A 17835-nucleotide genomic window follows, 5' to 3' on the forward strand; every position below is an offset into this window, starting at 1 on the left:
GTGGATGGCTGTAGATCCTGATTCAGTCTAACATGTAGATTGAGTAAGACCTTCAACAGGCTACATTCTCTATCCATTCTTTAAAATACATAATATTCACACAGCAACAAGTGCTGGGTCAAGATTAGGCAATTACATAGACACTTAGAAATGTACGGATCCAATTTTAAAAATGTGTATTTATTGCTTAGACAGTTGCTTACATATGCAGATATGTTTGGAACCCTGAATTCATGCAGGACTATATTAGGAGGAAGCTCATCACAGAGGCAGCAGCCCAGCCTAGAGGAAACTAAACCTTTAAATACATCTCTCCTTTTGTTTTGATTCTGCCTTGTTCTTCTGCCCCCTCTTGCTTGCACAGATGTACAGACATTGGAAAGCAGGAGCCTTCCAGGATACATGCAAATCTTTCATCCAATATTTGCCTTGAGTAGCTACAGTTAATTCAAAACTGACTGATAGTGTGAACAGTGCTAAGAGATCCTTCCAGCTTGCACTGCCTTGTATTTAGCTGTAAGGAATTTCCCATGACATGGCCATGGGCCATCACCTCACGTCATTAATTGCCCCTTGAAATGTTTTAAGAGTTCCTCTGGAATTAATATTCACAATCTAGAGTGTGCAATCTCTGCAATCTGCCTTCTCCTCAGGCATCTTCTCTGGCACTGTAACGACATACAGATTGGCAAAGGGATTCACAGCATCCGCCTCCGCTCCATCAGTCCTTATCTCTCACTCTCCTGCCACAGGGCTGGCAGCGTGGGCACTCCCAGCGCAGTGCTGCAGCTTCCCCAGTACCACGGACAGCAGCTGAGCAGGCACATCAGGCACGGGCAGCTCCACTGCAGCAGGAGAACCACAGTGCCGGCCTCTTGCTGGCGGCTGCTGTGCAATTCATAATCCTGTCTCCACTGTACCAGGTAACAAGGAATAAGCCCTCATGTCACATTTGATTGCTGCTATGCAGTCCCTACATGCACAAGAGAGGATCATCTGCCCTACATTCATTGTGGTTGTCCCCTCATCTTTATTGAAAACTTACCATTTAATCCCCTTGCCTTTCATGATATCAAAGGATTTTGATCCATGGCAGTTATCTGTCAGTCAAAGGCAACTTTGTATGAGGTGCTCGTACTTGGTAGGGACTGCTGAATATCCAATACGTGCACTAGTTCCCTGCCAGCCACTTTTGCAGACATGACAAGAATTGCAACACGTTTAGTGAAGTATTTCTCATCCACAGGAGCTGCACTGGGTCTGTGCCCATCCTGCAGTGGGAGAGAGCCCTTCAGGTCTAGTATCTGTCTTCCCCCTTAACAGTTCGTCAGCCTTAAGCTGCTTGCCAGCTCATGGAAAAACATTGCATAGCTATTCTGAATTGTATTGTACATGACAGATACAAGCAGGTTGCTACTCCATGTATTTGCTTCTGCCAGAATACGCAGCCTCATCCCTTCTCCTTAGGCCTGACCTACTATGGATACTACCAGTATGGGTCAGCACTGGCACATTAAACAGGAAGATATGTTTTACCAGTGGAAAAGCTCATGTTTCTATCTAGCCTGTCACTAGAAAGGCATAAACACAATCAAGGATCTGAAGCTTACTCACTGCTCACTAAAAGGTTTATAACTTAGTTATTGTTCCAATTAATTCATTAGTACTGAAGTAAGGTTCACTGAACATTAATTCCTTAATAGGTTTCATGCCTAGGAGAGCTGATCTTATTTCCACCTGATCATGATACTGCTTTCTTTATAGAGAGAATCAAGGCAGCCAGACTTGTGGGAAGATCTATGCATTTTTCCCTCACGTCTGCAAACTTGATGTTTCTTACCTTCTTATTTCAACATGCAAGATTCACCTCACACTCAAACATTTCAATAAATCATGGAAATGGCCAATCTGCATAGCCAGTTTCCTTGTGGTTAAGATGACTCTACAAGCTAACCTAATCTGAATTTTTATTTCTCCTTATTAAAATAGGGTCTTTCTATTTTGCCACGGTCATGAGCTATCAACTCATATTATTAATTCCCTCCTAAACATCATATGTTTCCTACAGATTTAATTTTCGCAACACTTTTTCAAACCCTAATCAGTCTCAAAGGACTAATTAGCAAGATTAACGCATTTTCACTCTCTTTAGGATAGAACCTAAGTAAAGGAAGGAGGAATATGGTTTTTTTATTGCTTTTTTGGTCCATTTATTTCACACAGCTGATCTTCACTGCTGTGCTCTATTAACATGTCTTTTCCCTTAACAGCCTGCTCCAGCAAATACTTGCTCCTTCAGGTTCATTTGGTAATGTTTTTTTCTCTCTCTCTTCGTTACGGACACCCCTTTATGTTCAAGCAAAGCAAAGCATCTACCACTATAGAACAGTAGCAATTCATAAAGGAAATGCTGATCTGGGATTTTCAACTCAACTTTTTATGGAGCCAATTCCTTGCAGCCAGATCTCTGGGTTTTTTTAAGGAAACAAAAGTGGGTTTTTGGTTTTTTTACAATGGAAAATGAAAAGCAGAAACACACCAAGCCTAAGTAAGTGATTAGGAAAGTCACTTGCCTGGAAGACATTGAGAGATGTTATCCCCAAGGAGGGCAGCCCTTGTAAAAGAGCTGTTCTTTTTGTGGAAATAAGTAAATAGTCATTAGACAACAGAAGAGAGTGTCACAAGACTTTGATGAAGGGTCAAGACACCTATAGTAACTCTCAGTTCCACAGTGTGGGTAGCAGAAACAGCCCAGCTGTAGCAGCACAGCTTTCCCTGAGCTGATTTGCCCTTTCTCAGCATGGTTTGGGCTGTGCTGCAACGGGATGCTGAGGCTGTCTCCCTGGGCCGTCTCTCCATGGATACCCAGAGACAGACTGACTGTACAGACCAGCAGACACAGCACATGCCTGGGGGTAAGGATAACCAGCGCAGGAGACTTGAAGTATGAATGAGATTTTGACGCATGTTAGATAACTGCCCTAAGCACTGGTCTCCCAGTTTTTCTGGTGCCTAAGAATATTTGAAGCCTCTTCTTTTCTTTCTTTTTATAATAATAGGACAAGTTTGCAATCTTTTAAAGGTTTGAAAAGATGAGTGGAATGATGGTGTACGTTTGAGAAGTTTTGCTGAAGTACAAGATCTGGTCCTCAAATAAGCTCTGGTTTGGATTGTGTCATTTTTGCAATGTGTCTGCAAAAAATTTTCTTAAGCCTTCAAAATCTAAAGAAGGAAAAGATTTTCCTTTCCTTGATTTGTTTTATTTTCTGGAAATATGCAGGATTACTTTCTGTTGTTTTGCAAAAAGGTATTTCTCTTCTGGTTTCAGCATGGAAAAAAAGGCCACACTTTGAAGCAGAAGACCAACTACTGCTTAGTAAGCCAGCTGCATCACCTTTCCAGCACTTAGGCAGCTGAGAGGGAGAAAGAAAGAAGATCTTACCAGCAAGTTAGCAGCTGTGAAATGCACAGCACTACTGCCACCATCATGGATAAATGGAGAGCTATCCCACTTACTGAAAGAGCCTAAGAGCACACACAGCCTGCCCTCATCCACAGGTATCCACTTGACATTTCACATTGCAGTAAGTGACAAGAAGCACTGACTTCACTGCAAGCATTAGACTAAAAGAAAGATAAGAAATCGATCAGCTTTAAACAAACATTCTAAGAAAAAAGCTATCTCAATTTACATTTGAAAGCTGGCTAGACTCAGGGCTTACCTGGGCAGCCTAGAGATCTCTACTAATAAACACCTGCCCCAGCAGGCAGCGGCTCAGTGTGCTAGATGGATGTCGTGAGCACCCAGCTAAACAAATACCACTGCGGGCAGAAAGAAAGGGGATAGAACACTAGCACCTACACGTGTGTAACACTGGTAATAGCTTAAAGACTGCCTCGGGACAACAGTAGAGGAAAAATATAATTAGAATTATATGGTCAAAAGCAGACTTAATCCTTCTGTCCCCCCAGCCTCCTGCAGGCTGTATAATAGCCTTATACTCAAAAACCTTCAGAAATTCAGTTTTGACTTCATTCCTGATAGGATGTGCCTCCTATAAGTGGGGAAAAAATTGCACATTTCACATTCTTAAACCACATAGGTAGAAATCTCAAAGGAGAAAAAATGAAAAACTTAAAGAAGTGTAGAAAAGAAAATGGAAAAGAGCATGAAATTAATATGTTCTTTCCCTTGAGAATGAGGGTTTAAACCTGTTGCAAATAAAATCTAAAGTAGGATTAGAACTAGTTGAGTGATTCAGTGACAAGAAAATTGCAACACAGTAGGTGTTTGTAGGTAGAACAGCAAGTTTCCTAACTTCCAGAGACTGTAGCAAATTGAAAATACTGACTTGAAATGGGGGGAAAAAAACAGAATGAGAAAACACTTGCAGTGTACTTGTGCAGACAAGCCACCAGCTTCTCTAACTATACAGAAATGCACTGACTAAATTCAAAGAAATTTAGAGCTATTTTGGCAAAACCGATAAATGGCATTTTGCAGCATCCAGTAGAATCATAGAATAATAAAATTCTAAGGTTGGAAAAGACCTCTAAGATTGCCAAGTCCAACTGTTAACCCAATACTACTATGTTCACCACTAAACCTTGTCCCAAAATGCCACATCCAAACACCTTTTGAACACTTCCAGGGGTGGTAATCCCACCACTTCCCTGGGCAGCCTACTCCAAAGCCCAACCACCCTTTCAATAAACAAGTTTCCTAATATCCAGTCTAAACCCTTGTGCAGCTTGATGCCATTTGCTTTCATCCTGTCACTTGTTATCTGAGAGAAGGGGCCAACCCCCACCTCACACAACCTTCTTGCAGGCACTTGTAGAGAGTAATAAGGTCTTCCTTGAGTCTCCGTTTCTCCAGGCTAAACAACCACAGCTCCCTCAGCCACTCCTCATCAGACCTGAGTTCCAGCACCTTCACCATCTCTATTGCCATTCTCCAGACACACTCCAGCACCTCGATGTCCTTTTTACAGTGAGGGGCCCAGAACTGGACACAGGACAAGGTGTGGCCACACCAGTGCTGAGTACACAGGGAGAATCACTGTCCTGGTCCTGCTGAACACACCACTTCTGATAAAGGCCAGGATGCCATTGGCCTTCTTGGCCCCCTGGGTACACTGCTGGCTCATGGTCAGATGCTGCTGACCAGCACCTCCAGATCCTTTTCCACTGAGCAGCTTTCAGCCAATTTTCTCCCAGCCTGCAGCACTGCAGGTTGTTGAGACCAAAGTGCAGGACCTGGCACCTGGTTTGTTGAACCTCATGCAATTGGCCTCAGCCCAGTATAGTACGTGCATCAAAAGAAAAGAATAATTTTGGGGTTAGTGAGCTCTTACAACTATGTATGGATGCTAGATATGTGTGATTTAGCAGTGCATCAGCTTGTCAGTAAGGCATGCAAATATCTGTAAAATATTTTCCAAAGTTTAAGCAGCTGTGAATAAAATGCTAAAAGAGAGAGTGCTTGCTTTTCAAATGCTTCACTTGCCTGTAGCTGTATCAAAAATGTAAGGGGATTCCAGGCATCAGGTTCGTAATTTATAGCCTACACTAAACTAGTCAAAGTTTAAAGGATGACTTTGTCTACTGTTAAACTTCATCCTACAGAATTAAGTAGAGCATGAATTCTAACTAGTCAGCAGCACAGGGAAGAATTACACCAGTACTTACTATTTATAGCTCATGGCAACGTCCACAAAGTACTTCCTTCTCTGTCGATAGACATTGTCTTTAAATCCCTTAAGCAAGGAAAAAGAGAGTAATTTACAAAAAGGACATAAAATTAGCTGTAAGAATTATAAAATAAATCATTGAAATGTTTCTTTAGTACTTAGTTGCATTGTATTTTGATTTACACTGTCTACTGGACTGCAGGAGAAAATAAGGATTTTTCTTTTCTTTTCTTCTTTTTTTTCCTTTTTTTTTTCTTCACCAGAGTTCCACAGGAGTTCTTTCAAGAGAGCTTTGTGCATAAGTACAGTCATTCATCCAAGATGTTGAAAAGCAAAACTTTTTTCCTGTCATTTTATCTCACTCATGTTTTCCTTGATCTGAACTGAGATCTACACACAGGTGCATAGCACAATAATCTACCTGCTCTTTATAATCTTTCTTCACTAGAATCAAGCATCTAAAGATCATATGCAACTTATTTTGAAGATTCTTTTTGCAGCATTTGCCATCTTAACCAACACATTAGGAACTGAACCATCAGCACCCAGCACCAGTTTGAGTTACAAAGGAAGGGCTCTACCTCGTGGGCTACAGTAGGCTCACATCTTTTCCACATTAAGAGCAAAAGAGTTGTATAACACATACATGCTGACCAGTTACAGCTCTTTGAGCTACTCAAAATTAGAACAAGATCTCTTCTATATCTATAAAATATAAAGATACTTCAGGTTTGGACTACAAGAGTAAACTATTTTCAAAGTAGAACTGCCAACCCATGGAAGATAAAAAAGGGTTAAAGAATTATCTATGTTACCCAGTTAGTAGCCCAAAAAGTGCATTTAAGGTTCCCCCTGAAAATTAAAATGCTGAAAATTAAAATGTCTTTTTTCCTTAGTGCTCACATAGACATGCAAAATACTGAAACAAATTAAAAGATATCATTGCTTGATTTGAAATACTTGTACGAGCTTCCATAAAACTCAGGAGACATTTTACTGTCCCATCATACTGTCCCACAGCTGGGGACAGTTGTTGGGATCGAGGATGGGATGATTTTACAGGACTACAGAAAGCCTTCAAACCTTCACTCCTACACAGAAAAGCTTCTTTGACTTGCAAAAAGTTGCTGTAATCTGGGGGAGCCTCCTTGTCTTCTTAATACCTATTGAGGCAAATGTTGGGTTACTGAATGAAGACCATTCAAGAGACCTGGAAAGTGATGGAAGACAGCACAGGAGACTTAAAAACCTGTCAAGTGTAATGAAATTGAGACTGAAATCATTAGCCATTATGGAGTGGGTTAAGGCTAAGCTGTTGAAGTGGTGTTATCCTTACAGGTTCCGCAATAGGATAATTCTCTTTGGTCCCCTGGCACATACATGCCACTACTAAGGAACAGGGCAGGCAACTGGAGTGGTCTTTCAAAGTTACAGATTTAAGGGTCTTACCCCATTTCTAACATCTAGCATGCTGCATAGGCTAACAAATGGTGTGTAAATTGTGTTTGTAAGAGTCCTCCCAAGTGTAAAATATATATTCATATGATGTAAATGTCTTTTTTTGTTTTCTGTAAAACTGAAGGAGAATTTTCAGCAGAGCGCTCAAGTATTTAATAAAGGTACCAGCTCAGAACATAAAACAGCATCTAATGGCCTGTCAGAGCCATAAACTCACAGCTGGAATGAGCTATCTCTACAGCCTCTGTTTGAACCAAATTAGGGTAAACGGTTGAAGATAATCAACAGTCTTTTCCTTTTGGAAAAAATGCGAATTAAATCCTAGTTTGTCATCAAAAAGTACAGAGGAGAAACCAGGATTCAGGAATGTGCTCCCTGACTATGGGCCCTCAGTATGGGAAGGGATCTCACGTGATAGAGGAGGCTGAGAACCAGCAAGGTGATGATGATGATGATCGTGGCTGGTATGTGGGCAGGTGAGACCAGAGAGAGTGGGGCTGCCATGGATCTTTGTGATGGTTTCCATTTGGCTTGTGTGCACAGGGGTGAGGATCTGTGCCTGAGCTCCCACCACAGCACCAAATGTGTGCAGCAAAAAACAAAGGAAATTAACATCTACAGCTAGAGTTTAATCTAATTCTATTACAAAACAGTCTTATGGTCAGATATCTTAGTTCACTGCCTACTTCCTTTTAGCTGGAAATTTCGGACAGTACCAGTTTAATCCAGTCTATTTTAGGAATTAATATAACTATCTACCACCAGTATCTTTCAGTCAAGTCATTCAGAGGTAGAAACTTGGATTTATAGAAAGGGAAAGTATTTTAACACAAATGCTTGCAATCATCTGCCCTCTAAAGACTCAGAGGTTAAGCATTTATAGCCATTAGCGAAAAAAAAAAAACAATAACAAATCCTTTTCTTCTGTCTTTTGCATTAAGCATTTGACACTACTACAGATACCATTTGTGCATGCAGACTTGTCTCCTGCCACCAAAGTCAGGAGATTTTGAGAAACAATGTAAGACACCTTCTCATTTGCTGCATTCACCAAAAACAGGAACATGTTTCTCTATTTTATCTTGTAATTACCTCCTAAGTGCCAAATAATTCTTTCATAATTCTTTCTTCTCTGACACCTATTGACAATAGCAATTCTTACCCAAGAGCTACTTCTCGCAGAACTGAAGGTCATATTGACCTAAAGTTTGAAATCTATCAACCAATTACATCATTTTTTTTAAATGCAAGCAGTACAAAAGGGAATATGCTTGCTAAACAATGAATAAGTTTAGTGGAGGACCTGAATTTTGTGTATCTTTCTACAGAAAAGGAAAATTAATTCACCAAAACTACCAAAGAGAAACCAGTCCTCATCTTCTGAAAACAATCAGCAGTCATAGGCTTTTTACTGGACTGGCAAATAACCCAACAAATCATCTACAGGACAATCTTGTGTTACACTTACGGGGTGATCAGCATCCAGCTCAGATCCATACATCAAAACTCTCTGAGAGCATTTGTCTAACTCAGAGATCTTCCTGGGGAACCAAGGGACACAATCGAGATCTGTAGGAGACAGAATGCAAATTGAACGCACTGGAGTGTAAGATGATGGAGATACCTGTGCAAAACATCTGTCAGTGTCTAAACCAAGTGGTACACAAACAGCCTTGCCTTCTTCATCTGTCCAGATGTTTTCCGGTGGATTGAGAGATACTATATTAGTTTGAAACTTGAGCAACTGGATCAGTTCATTAAATTCTTTCTTACTGCAGTCACAGTCCACAAAAATTTCCACCTCTGAATTCCTTCTCTTTGATTTTCGTGATTCAATATGAACCATACTCACGTGTTTTTCCTGTGGAAAGATGAAACACCAGATGAAATACAGACATACACAGAAGAGGAATACTGGTGGCACATCCCTTAGGAAAGTTTTTCCAGTTACTAAAAGGCCTTTTTATTGAAAGTACTCCCTTTTTCTATTTACAGGATTACTTAGTGACACATACTAAAAATTGATGACAAAAAAAATCTTACGTGGAAAGTAAAAATAAAATTATTTTTAATGAAGAAAACCAAGTAACGATTTCATTTTGTCTACAAAAACAATCTCTTACAGAGAACAGTATAACACTTTTTTTAATTTAATGCAATTTTATATTTATCTTTGCTATAAATATTAAATTCTAATGCAATTTTAATTGGAAATTTACATAATAATAATGTTAATTTAAATACAATTGAGTGTGCTTCTTTAAACAGATGTTATTAAATACACTACTTGATGTGCCTTACTACATGAGGAAGAAAATATTTTTGTGAGAATAGACACGTATCAATCCTCACCTATCTACTGTGCAATTATCAATAACATGAAGGGTTAACAGCAATATAATTAAAATCTAACTCAATTTATTCTCTATTTCAATGTCCCCATCAAATGCAAATCATGCAACAAACATCACAGTGTAAATACTTCTAACAGGAAAACTTTCCTATGGGCTCTCTCCCACCACAACTACTGGTCTGCCAAGGGTATCATACAGAGATAGATAACCATAACATGCCATGGCTGACCTGATCTAAGAGCCTTGCTTCAAAACAGGAGGTTGGATTAGATGGTCAGTTCTTAATGTGACTGACCTCCAATGGACTCTGATTTTTCCTTTTCCTTGCTAGACAGAAATTATCTGTTACTTTTCACAGCTATACTTGCACTTACTCTGTGAAGCCAATAAAACATTTGTTGACTTCCAAATAGGAAGAAATTCACGTCTGTATTTCCGATTGCCCACTGTATTTTACGTAAATGTCCATTTCAGGTGGAGGTGTCCTCTGGCAAAGCCAACCAGCAGTGTCTGTTTTTACACTTCTGGATATACAGATATAGTTCTTTCACTGGCATGCTCTATAAATGTGTATGCAGTGTAGCAATCCAATCACATAAAAAATTCAATTTTGTTTTCCCTAAGTTAAGTTGAGAACAAACCCCTGCACTCCCTCCTGCAATACTCAAATTGTTAAGGACTACATGGGTGGGGGTGGATCCCTGCCACATCTTCCAGAGTGCATTCTACGCTTATTCCCAGGAAGGGGTAGCAGATGTTTAAATCCAGAATTTCAGCTAGGAACCCATACCAGCATTTTAGCCAGAGATGCACTTGGACACTTAACCCTTAGAGAACAGCTGCGTTGAAAACACAATTCCTACTGCAAGTTCTTTTGACTCACTTAGGTTTCCCCTCTTTTTGTCAAACACCCTGCTTCCTGGCAGTCTCCTTCCTGTGGATCTAACTCACCTCTTTTTCTTGGCTAGAGAATCTACGTGTCTAGCCTACCCCAGCCTTGGGAATCTGTTCCCAGAGCCAGCCACTATGAGTGAGGGCTGGTAGCACCCAGTGGTCCTACACTTACCTGCCTCTGATGGTCTGGCCTGAGAGGCAGGCTCCAAGCCACCTCCTAACTTTCTCTTCACTGCACAGACTGAACAACTTAAGACTTTCATCATGTTGCTTTAATGACCCTCAGACACACCTCCAAGCATTCTGCCCAGGAGTCTGACCGACAAGCACTGATTGCATGGAGATGTATGTGGGAACCAATACCTCACAATTTGCATCCCAGTTAGACACCTAAAACCCTGACCCTGCAAACACTTAAAGGCCTCTCTAATTTCAAGACCAAGCAAGGCTGCCACCAGCATCACCTGATTGTATTAGATTCCAAACTCCTCTCTGAAAGCGACTCCTTTCATTGTGGCCTGCACAGACATCTTCAAATCTAATTTACAGTATTGAGAATCACATCAGAAACCTAAAGTGAACCATGTGAACATCAGCATCACTGTCAAATTTTATTTCAGGAAATCCTTCACAAGCTCAAAATGCTTTGTTCAATGGTCCATAAAATTTTAAGTTACTTTTATTCAGTTCTGCAGAGCGAGTGTAGCTGCACTCTATTCTTCCTGCCATGGTCCATTAGATTGATATCAACAAAGAGCCTGACCTCAGTAGCCCTCCTCAGTCCGGCCAGCATAAATGATTTGTGAGCGTTACCTGGAAGAGTCTGAGAGCTTTCACCAATCCACCAACTTCATTCTTCAAGGAAAACACCACAGCTGTCTTTCCACCTTCAGATGCAGATTCACCTTTCCCATTTCCCTTATTCTCTTTCTTCTCCTCATTTTTCCCAGAACTCAATCTGTTTAGCTACAAACGGATAAAAAACACAGTCATCTCAGATGAAAGTGGGCAAGAGAAATTTCCCACAAGAGAGAGAAATTTTTGTTTGAAAATAGCTGAACATAACTCATCCCGGCTTAATTTGAAAGAAAAGGTTGTGTGTTTACTTGAAATCAGAATCACAGGTTAAAGGCAGCTGCTAGAGAGGATTGTGTAAGAGGTCATACAAAAAATTTTTAGAAGTCTAAGGAAAAGCATAAATGGGATACCTATATGATGGCATTATTTGGGCAATATTATCATTAGAAGTAGATGTGAAGCAAATGGAGACAGTCTAAATTACTGGTAAAGCCTGCAGATCAGTTATTGAAACCTGGATATTGCTGCAAAATCACAGGGATGCTATCCTAACCTGTATCAGTCAATTTATGAAAATGTGCACTGGTCTGTATTTTTGTATGGACCATTGTTACATTTAAAGCCAAAACTTTATGTTCTCTGTCATAGTACAATTAATGTTATCATGTAATGCAATTCATCCTGAGAAAACAAAACTCTGTTGATTATACAAATGATAACAGAAGTGCTTAGACTTCAACACAGACTACCGAGTTGGAAGGGACCTCAAGAATTATCTGGTCCAACTTTTCTTGGCAAAAGCATGGTCTAGACAAGATGACCCTTGTCACGCCAAATCTTATAATTGTCCAGTGCTGGGGAATCCACTCCTTCTCTTGGGAGATTATTCCAATGGCTGATTGTTCTCATTGTGAAAAACTTTCCACCCCGCAGAAGATGAGTTAGCTGAGGAACTCAAAAAATACAGAAAAGTGCAACATCCTTGGCTACTCTTACATTCTTCTCAGAATTTGTGAGTCCAAGACTGTTTTAAGTGAAATTTCAGTCATCATTTTCCAAAAAATGTTATTTTATCACCTTAAATCTTGTTGAAGTTCCAACAGTACAGCCTTTATAGACAATTTTTATAACATTGACCATGATTTTCAAAAAGCACCCTGCATTTTCCAATACTTAGGCTGTTACTCCTGAAGAAATTAAGTCTCCAGTGAGATGCTAACTGCTTTGTTATAATCCACAAAAAATATGCAGATACACATTAAAAACATATACTATTTCAATGTTTCAAACTGATTAAATTGTACTTCAGTAAATTGTAAAGCAGCTTACAGAAAATAACCAGAAAATTCAGCTTTTTAAAACAGATCTTTTAACACTCTTTAAATGGCATAGGTGAAATCAGCCACATTTAAACCAGGTACAGGACATGCTAAGCAGTTCCTGTGGTCTTTTCTCATTGTTTAATAGAACACAAGGAAAAAACCTGGAAAGCCAATTTATTTGCAGAATGATACATTAATGGTTTCACAGGTGTTTATTTTTTAGCAATTGAGCTTATATTAGTCTGCTCCTACCTGATATGGTAGGAAGTGTGGCCAGGGATAGTTATGGAGAAGGTCACTTTTGTTTTAACTTCAGTAATATCTAGGATTTGGATAAGTTCTTTTCACATAAATCAAGCACACAACTTCCAGATGAAGTAACAAAGGTGCTGCTTTTACAGCATCTGTGGTTTTTCCAGAATCTCAATACTGTCTGTTCCTCTGGAAAACAAAGGCACTCAGCACTTTCCAAGCCCGTCACAGGTTCCCTAATACTCTCAAGAGAGCATTACCCAAAGTGATGACTGAAAGACACTCTCAAGCATTTGAAAACTAGAATGAACACCTATTTGTTATGAGCCCAGTAGAGGAGGATGAACTTTAATTTTATTAGCTACGTGCATTAGTACACTTCATAATTAAACAATGCCTAACAGGCCAACTTTCCTAATGAAAATTAATTATCTGGAGCAAGTGGAAGTCCTCAGGAAAAGAAGTCATTTACAGTAGTACTCAGTGAAGAAAGTAACTCAAACATAAGTACAATAAAACAAATTTATTCCCTTTAATTCAATGTTTTAAATAGAAGCTGAGCATGTAGAAATAGGGATATTTCACATTTTACTATGGAGAGCAGGCCAATTTTAAGCTGGTACAAACCCCTGTACTCTGCTGGTTTTACTCAAGTGATAAAAATCTTCATCTGTTACAAAACTTTATTGGAGTCGCAGTCTCCATAATCCTAAATATTTCATGTATTCAGAGCAGGTTGCCTTATTTAGTCACACATACGTTTACATGTTAGCCCACAGAAGTTTGTCCCATGCTTGAAACCACCCAAGCCCCTGATGCACCCCTGTCACCACCTTGCAGAGAACCATTTCCATCTCCTGACCCGGTGATTCCCCCTCACACAGTGCCCTGGCACGGCGTCCCCACGTGTCCTTGCAGCCCTGCCCGTCGGCAGAAGCCGGGAGCGCAGCAGCAAATCCACCGGCACCAAGGCAGAGTGGGTGCACGGCAGTTGTGTCTTGCCAAAGATGCTTTACAGATCGTGCTGTGAGCCTTACCAGCGCCCTGAAAAGGCAGTCCCTGCTGGTGTGTATAGCTCGCTGGACTAACCAAAATCCAAGCATTTAAAACCATCTGAGCTGGACCAGATGCTCTTTTCTATTATTCCAGCAGCAATACGGTTCATTTCTGCAGTAAGGCTTGTATTGCTCGTGCAACTTTTTCTGTTACTTATGGCACTTTTAAGGCAGCGTTTTGAAAGGGGACTAATTCAACAGCAAAGTTAGTTTCACGGGCCCCTGCAGCTGCCGAGGGACCGCTGACCTGTCCGTGAAGCGAGGGGCACGCACGGCTGCCCGCCCGGCAGCGGCCTCGGCGGAACCCGACCCCCGGCGGCCCTGCCCACCCTGCCCGCCCCGGCCCCGACACTTACGGTGAGGCTGCCGGCGGCGGGGCGCTCCTCCGGCAGGGCCGAGTCCAGCGAGAAGCCCCGGCGTGCCCAGTACTTGCTGGAGAACATCATCATGGCGGGCTGCATGGGGCCGGCGGCGGCGGGGGCAGCGCCGCGCTCTGCCCGCCTCGCCGCGCCCGCTGCCTTTATACGCCCCCGCCGGGCTGATGGAAGCACGATATGGGGACACCCGTCTCCGGGTGACGAGAGCCGCCGGCAGGCAGGCGGACGCCCACGGTCCCCGCTCACCTCAGCAGCCGGGGCGGGACGGGACAGCGCTGCCCGGGGGGCGACCCCGCCGCCTCACGCCGGCAGCAGCCCCGGGCGGCGGGGCCGGGGCAGCCCCGGGCGGGTCCCGCTCGGAGCGGTGTCCCCACCCGCCCTGGGGCTGCTCCTTCGCCCTCCCCTCACACCTGCGCCTGCCGCGGGCCGGCCTGTGCGTCCACAGCGGCACCAAGGCACGGCACGGCACGGCTCACAGCCCCGGGAGCAACAGGCTCGAGAGCGTGGGGGCAGCACGGCAGAGAACTGCAGGAGCTGAGCTTCAGCACAGGGGAGTTGTGCAGAGATAGCGAGAAATGCTCTGGTGTAGAAATCCATCTCTCTCCTTTTAAGTGAGCAGAAGGCAACTGCTGAAACTATAACTTGACTGCAGGGTTAAAGGAATCCCATCTCCCAAATTTACTTGCGAAATTTAGGATTTCTAACTTCTCTTTCATTGTAACATTCATTTTGTGACGTGCCACTGTCACCTGCCATCCCAGCTCCTCCTCATTTCTTTCATCTTCCGAAACCTCTCCACGACATCCTTAGAATACATAGGTTATCTTACAGCATGTAACACTGAACAGCACATCTGAATTGGGAGCACTATGTCAGTTTCCCTCAAATACCTACTCAGTTTTCTCCGTTCCAACACACCAGATGGGAAACTTACCACTTCCCCTTGAAAAGCACCATTGGTGACTTGCCCTGAGCCTCCCAAAAGAGGGGCAAACTAGCTGAATGCAACAGCTGGCTGCACATGGCCACACGTATTATTAGCTCAGTCTCATATCCTAAGTTATCAAGAGATGTTCCCTGTCCTGTTTTCTCATTACTTTTGATGATAGGAAAGCAAGCTGGTGTCTTTGGACTTTGATATTCCTATCTGCTGTGCGTGAGATACACAGACACGGTTCCTGCAGTTGAACAATTTATGAAGGAGGTTGCTTAGCACCTTCTGAATGCTCCAGTGACAAAACCAAACATGACTGGGCTGCCTTTCCACCTACAGGCAAGACAGAGCATGATTTTATCTGGTGTTAGATCCTGGCTCTGCAGCTGGGACATCACAAAAATCAATGACCCTACTGCTCTGGAGCCTTGTTATTGTTGCCCCTCTGTGCAGTAAATGGAGCACAGCAAAGGTTTTGTCCCTCATAACATCTTCAGCATAACTCCTGAATGCAAAACAAAGGTGCATTCTATCAGCAGGTGTTAATAACAGGTAGGAGGACTCCAGCGCTTCAGCTGTTTTACCCATGCTGTCTGCCCATGTGTCCCACAGAGAGATTCTTCTCCCCAGAAGGGAGTTCTCCTTTGGCAACTTGTATTTTGTAGGTGGACTTTGCCATATCAGCACCAGATCAAAAGACATTTGTGGACTGAAAATGTTTATTTCTTCTTTGTTCTAGCTGCTGTGCAGAGCTGGTATATGGCTCTGGGAATATTGTTAAACTACAAATTTTGTTGAGAGCTCAATTTACTTTTCGATAGTTCACACTGCCATATATTTAGACTAAGTAAATTCTTAAAATCGCTGACCAAAAAATTAGAAGTTCATCAAAACAACTATTCAAAAGTACCCGATCTAGAGCATGTCAGAGTGTCACTCAGCAGTGCTATTTCATCTTGGGAAAAAGAGTTAATGTTGACAGTAAAAAATGGATATGCTTACTCTTGTTACTAAAAGGTACTTCATCACCTATAATCAGAATTCAGAAACTGCAAGGTCCTCTTTATTTTACATACTTTCTTTTTTTCTCTCATGAGACAGCAGAGTCACTGTTGCCTGAAGTCCTCAGCTATGCACTTTTTAAGATCAAAAATTTGCAGAATTCTCAAGTGAAAATTGAAATCTAAAGAAAATCTGTGAGATGTTTTCAATGTTTGAGTCATTTTATCCCCACCAGAGATATCAACTGCCAGTTTCAGGATATTTTCCTTAAAAATATTTGTAACATTTACCATAGCTTGATTTAACTGGAGGGTGACATTCACAGGGCAGAGCAGCAAGTATTGCCCAAAAAACTATTCAAATTTAGCCCTGGCTCTCCCAGATCACCAAGTCTTTGTCTCAAGGCACACTACAGCAGGAAAAAGAACTCTCAAGTCATCATGGGGCAGAACAGAGAAAGAAATGAAGCTATGAAAATCAAAAAAGCATAAAGAAAGATGGCCTCCACAAGGATCTAAAATGTAAACACCACCATTATTCACGGTCAGTTCAACAGGCAGAGCAGAGAACAGATGTGCTAATTATTCATGTAAGAGATGTTGACACAAGCAGAAAATAGAAGTCCCAATACCTTTTCAAATCACGATTTTGTTGGTAAAACAAGGACTTTGTGAAGCAACTGACAAGTGGACTAACCAAAGGAGCTCTTTCAACAAGGAATGATGTACAATCCATCCCTGTTTACCAGAGATATACACATACACACACTCTCCTAAGCCCAACTCTCTGAGCAATGTAGGTCTGCCCTGAAAAAAAAATCTATGATAACAATGTACATCATAATGACTTAATTTTTAAGTCATGAGGATATGAGTTTTCAAGTAACTATCAAAACCATCCTCTTTTAACACTAAGGGGATTTTAAGCAACTAACAACCATTGGGCAAGGATATCTACCAAAAGATAGACTGGCTAGGAAGACCTGGGAACATAGATGATATGATGAACATAAAGCAAATTCACAATTTTCAGCAAAAGAAAGGTTCTGAGAAAAAGGCAGAAACTATTTCAGGAGAAAAAAAAAAGTATTTCAATAAATTCAGTTATTACAAGAGCCAAGAAGAGGGAAACTAGAACAGAAAGATAGTTCTTTCCCTGCTCCAGAGAAAACATAGTTTAATCAGGAAACTATTTCATTACAGAGGAACTGCAGTCCTCTACTACACTTTTACTAGTAGTAACATAAGTCCTTAGTTCGTCATTAGCTTCAATTCAGAAGAGGAGCCTATAGGAGATGCAAACAAAGACCGAGCTACCAAATACAGTAAAACAGCACATAGATGAAAGCTGTGGTACAAAATTCAAATTCATTAATATAGGACATCAAAAGCAACTTTTAAAAAAATTACTGCAGCAGCAGCTATAAGAAGAGAACTGTCAGACCATTGAACACAAGGAAAGGACAAAAAAAAAAGCCCTTAAAATTAGCTAGGTATTCAAGGCACTTTTTTACATCAGTCTTTGTTGAAGAATCAACTGTAACCAGATATCTATCATAACTAATGGCAAGGGCAGAGAGATAAGCTCTTGCTTTTAACAACATGAAACAATGTTGAAGAACACTCGTGATGAGTCTGATCACAGCAAATGAGAGCACAGAAACCACTCACAGAAGAGACTCATTAAACCTCTGCCA

At 41.4% G+C, this 17835-nt stretch overlaps 1 protein-coding gene across 1 annotated transcript in view; it reads right to left on the bottom strand.

The window, feature by feature from the left end:
* The window catches only part of TPH2 (tryptophan hydroxylase 2), a 50245-nt gene extending 35929 nt beyond the window's left edge, over positions 1-14316 (bottom strand). The window contains exons 1-5 of the mRNA XM_030960236.1: positions 14183-14316; positions 11213-11365; positions 8829-9012; positions 8620-8720; positions 5692-5759 (exon numbers count right to left, since the gene is read on the bottom strand). Of these exons, the coding sequence (XP_030816096.1) occupies positions 5692-5759; positions 8620-8720; positions 8829-9012; positions 11213-11365; positions 14183-14287 (611 nt within the window). The 5' untranslated portion in view covers positions 14288-14316. The remainder of the gene's footprint in view (positions 1-5691; positions 5760-8619; positions 8721-8828; positions 9013-11212; positions 11366-14182) is intronic.
* Positions 14317-17835: the final 3519 nt, after the last annotated feature.

The sequence above is a fragment of the Camarhynchus parvulus genome, chromosome 1A (genome assembly GCF_901933205.1).
Source record: "Camarhynchus parvulus chromosome 1A, STF_HiC, whole genome shotgun sequence".
NCBI lineage: Eukaryota > Metazoa > Chordata > Aves > Passeriformes > Thraupidae > Camarhynchus > Camarhynchus parvulus.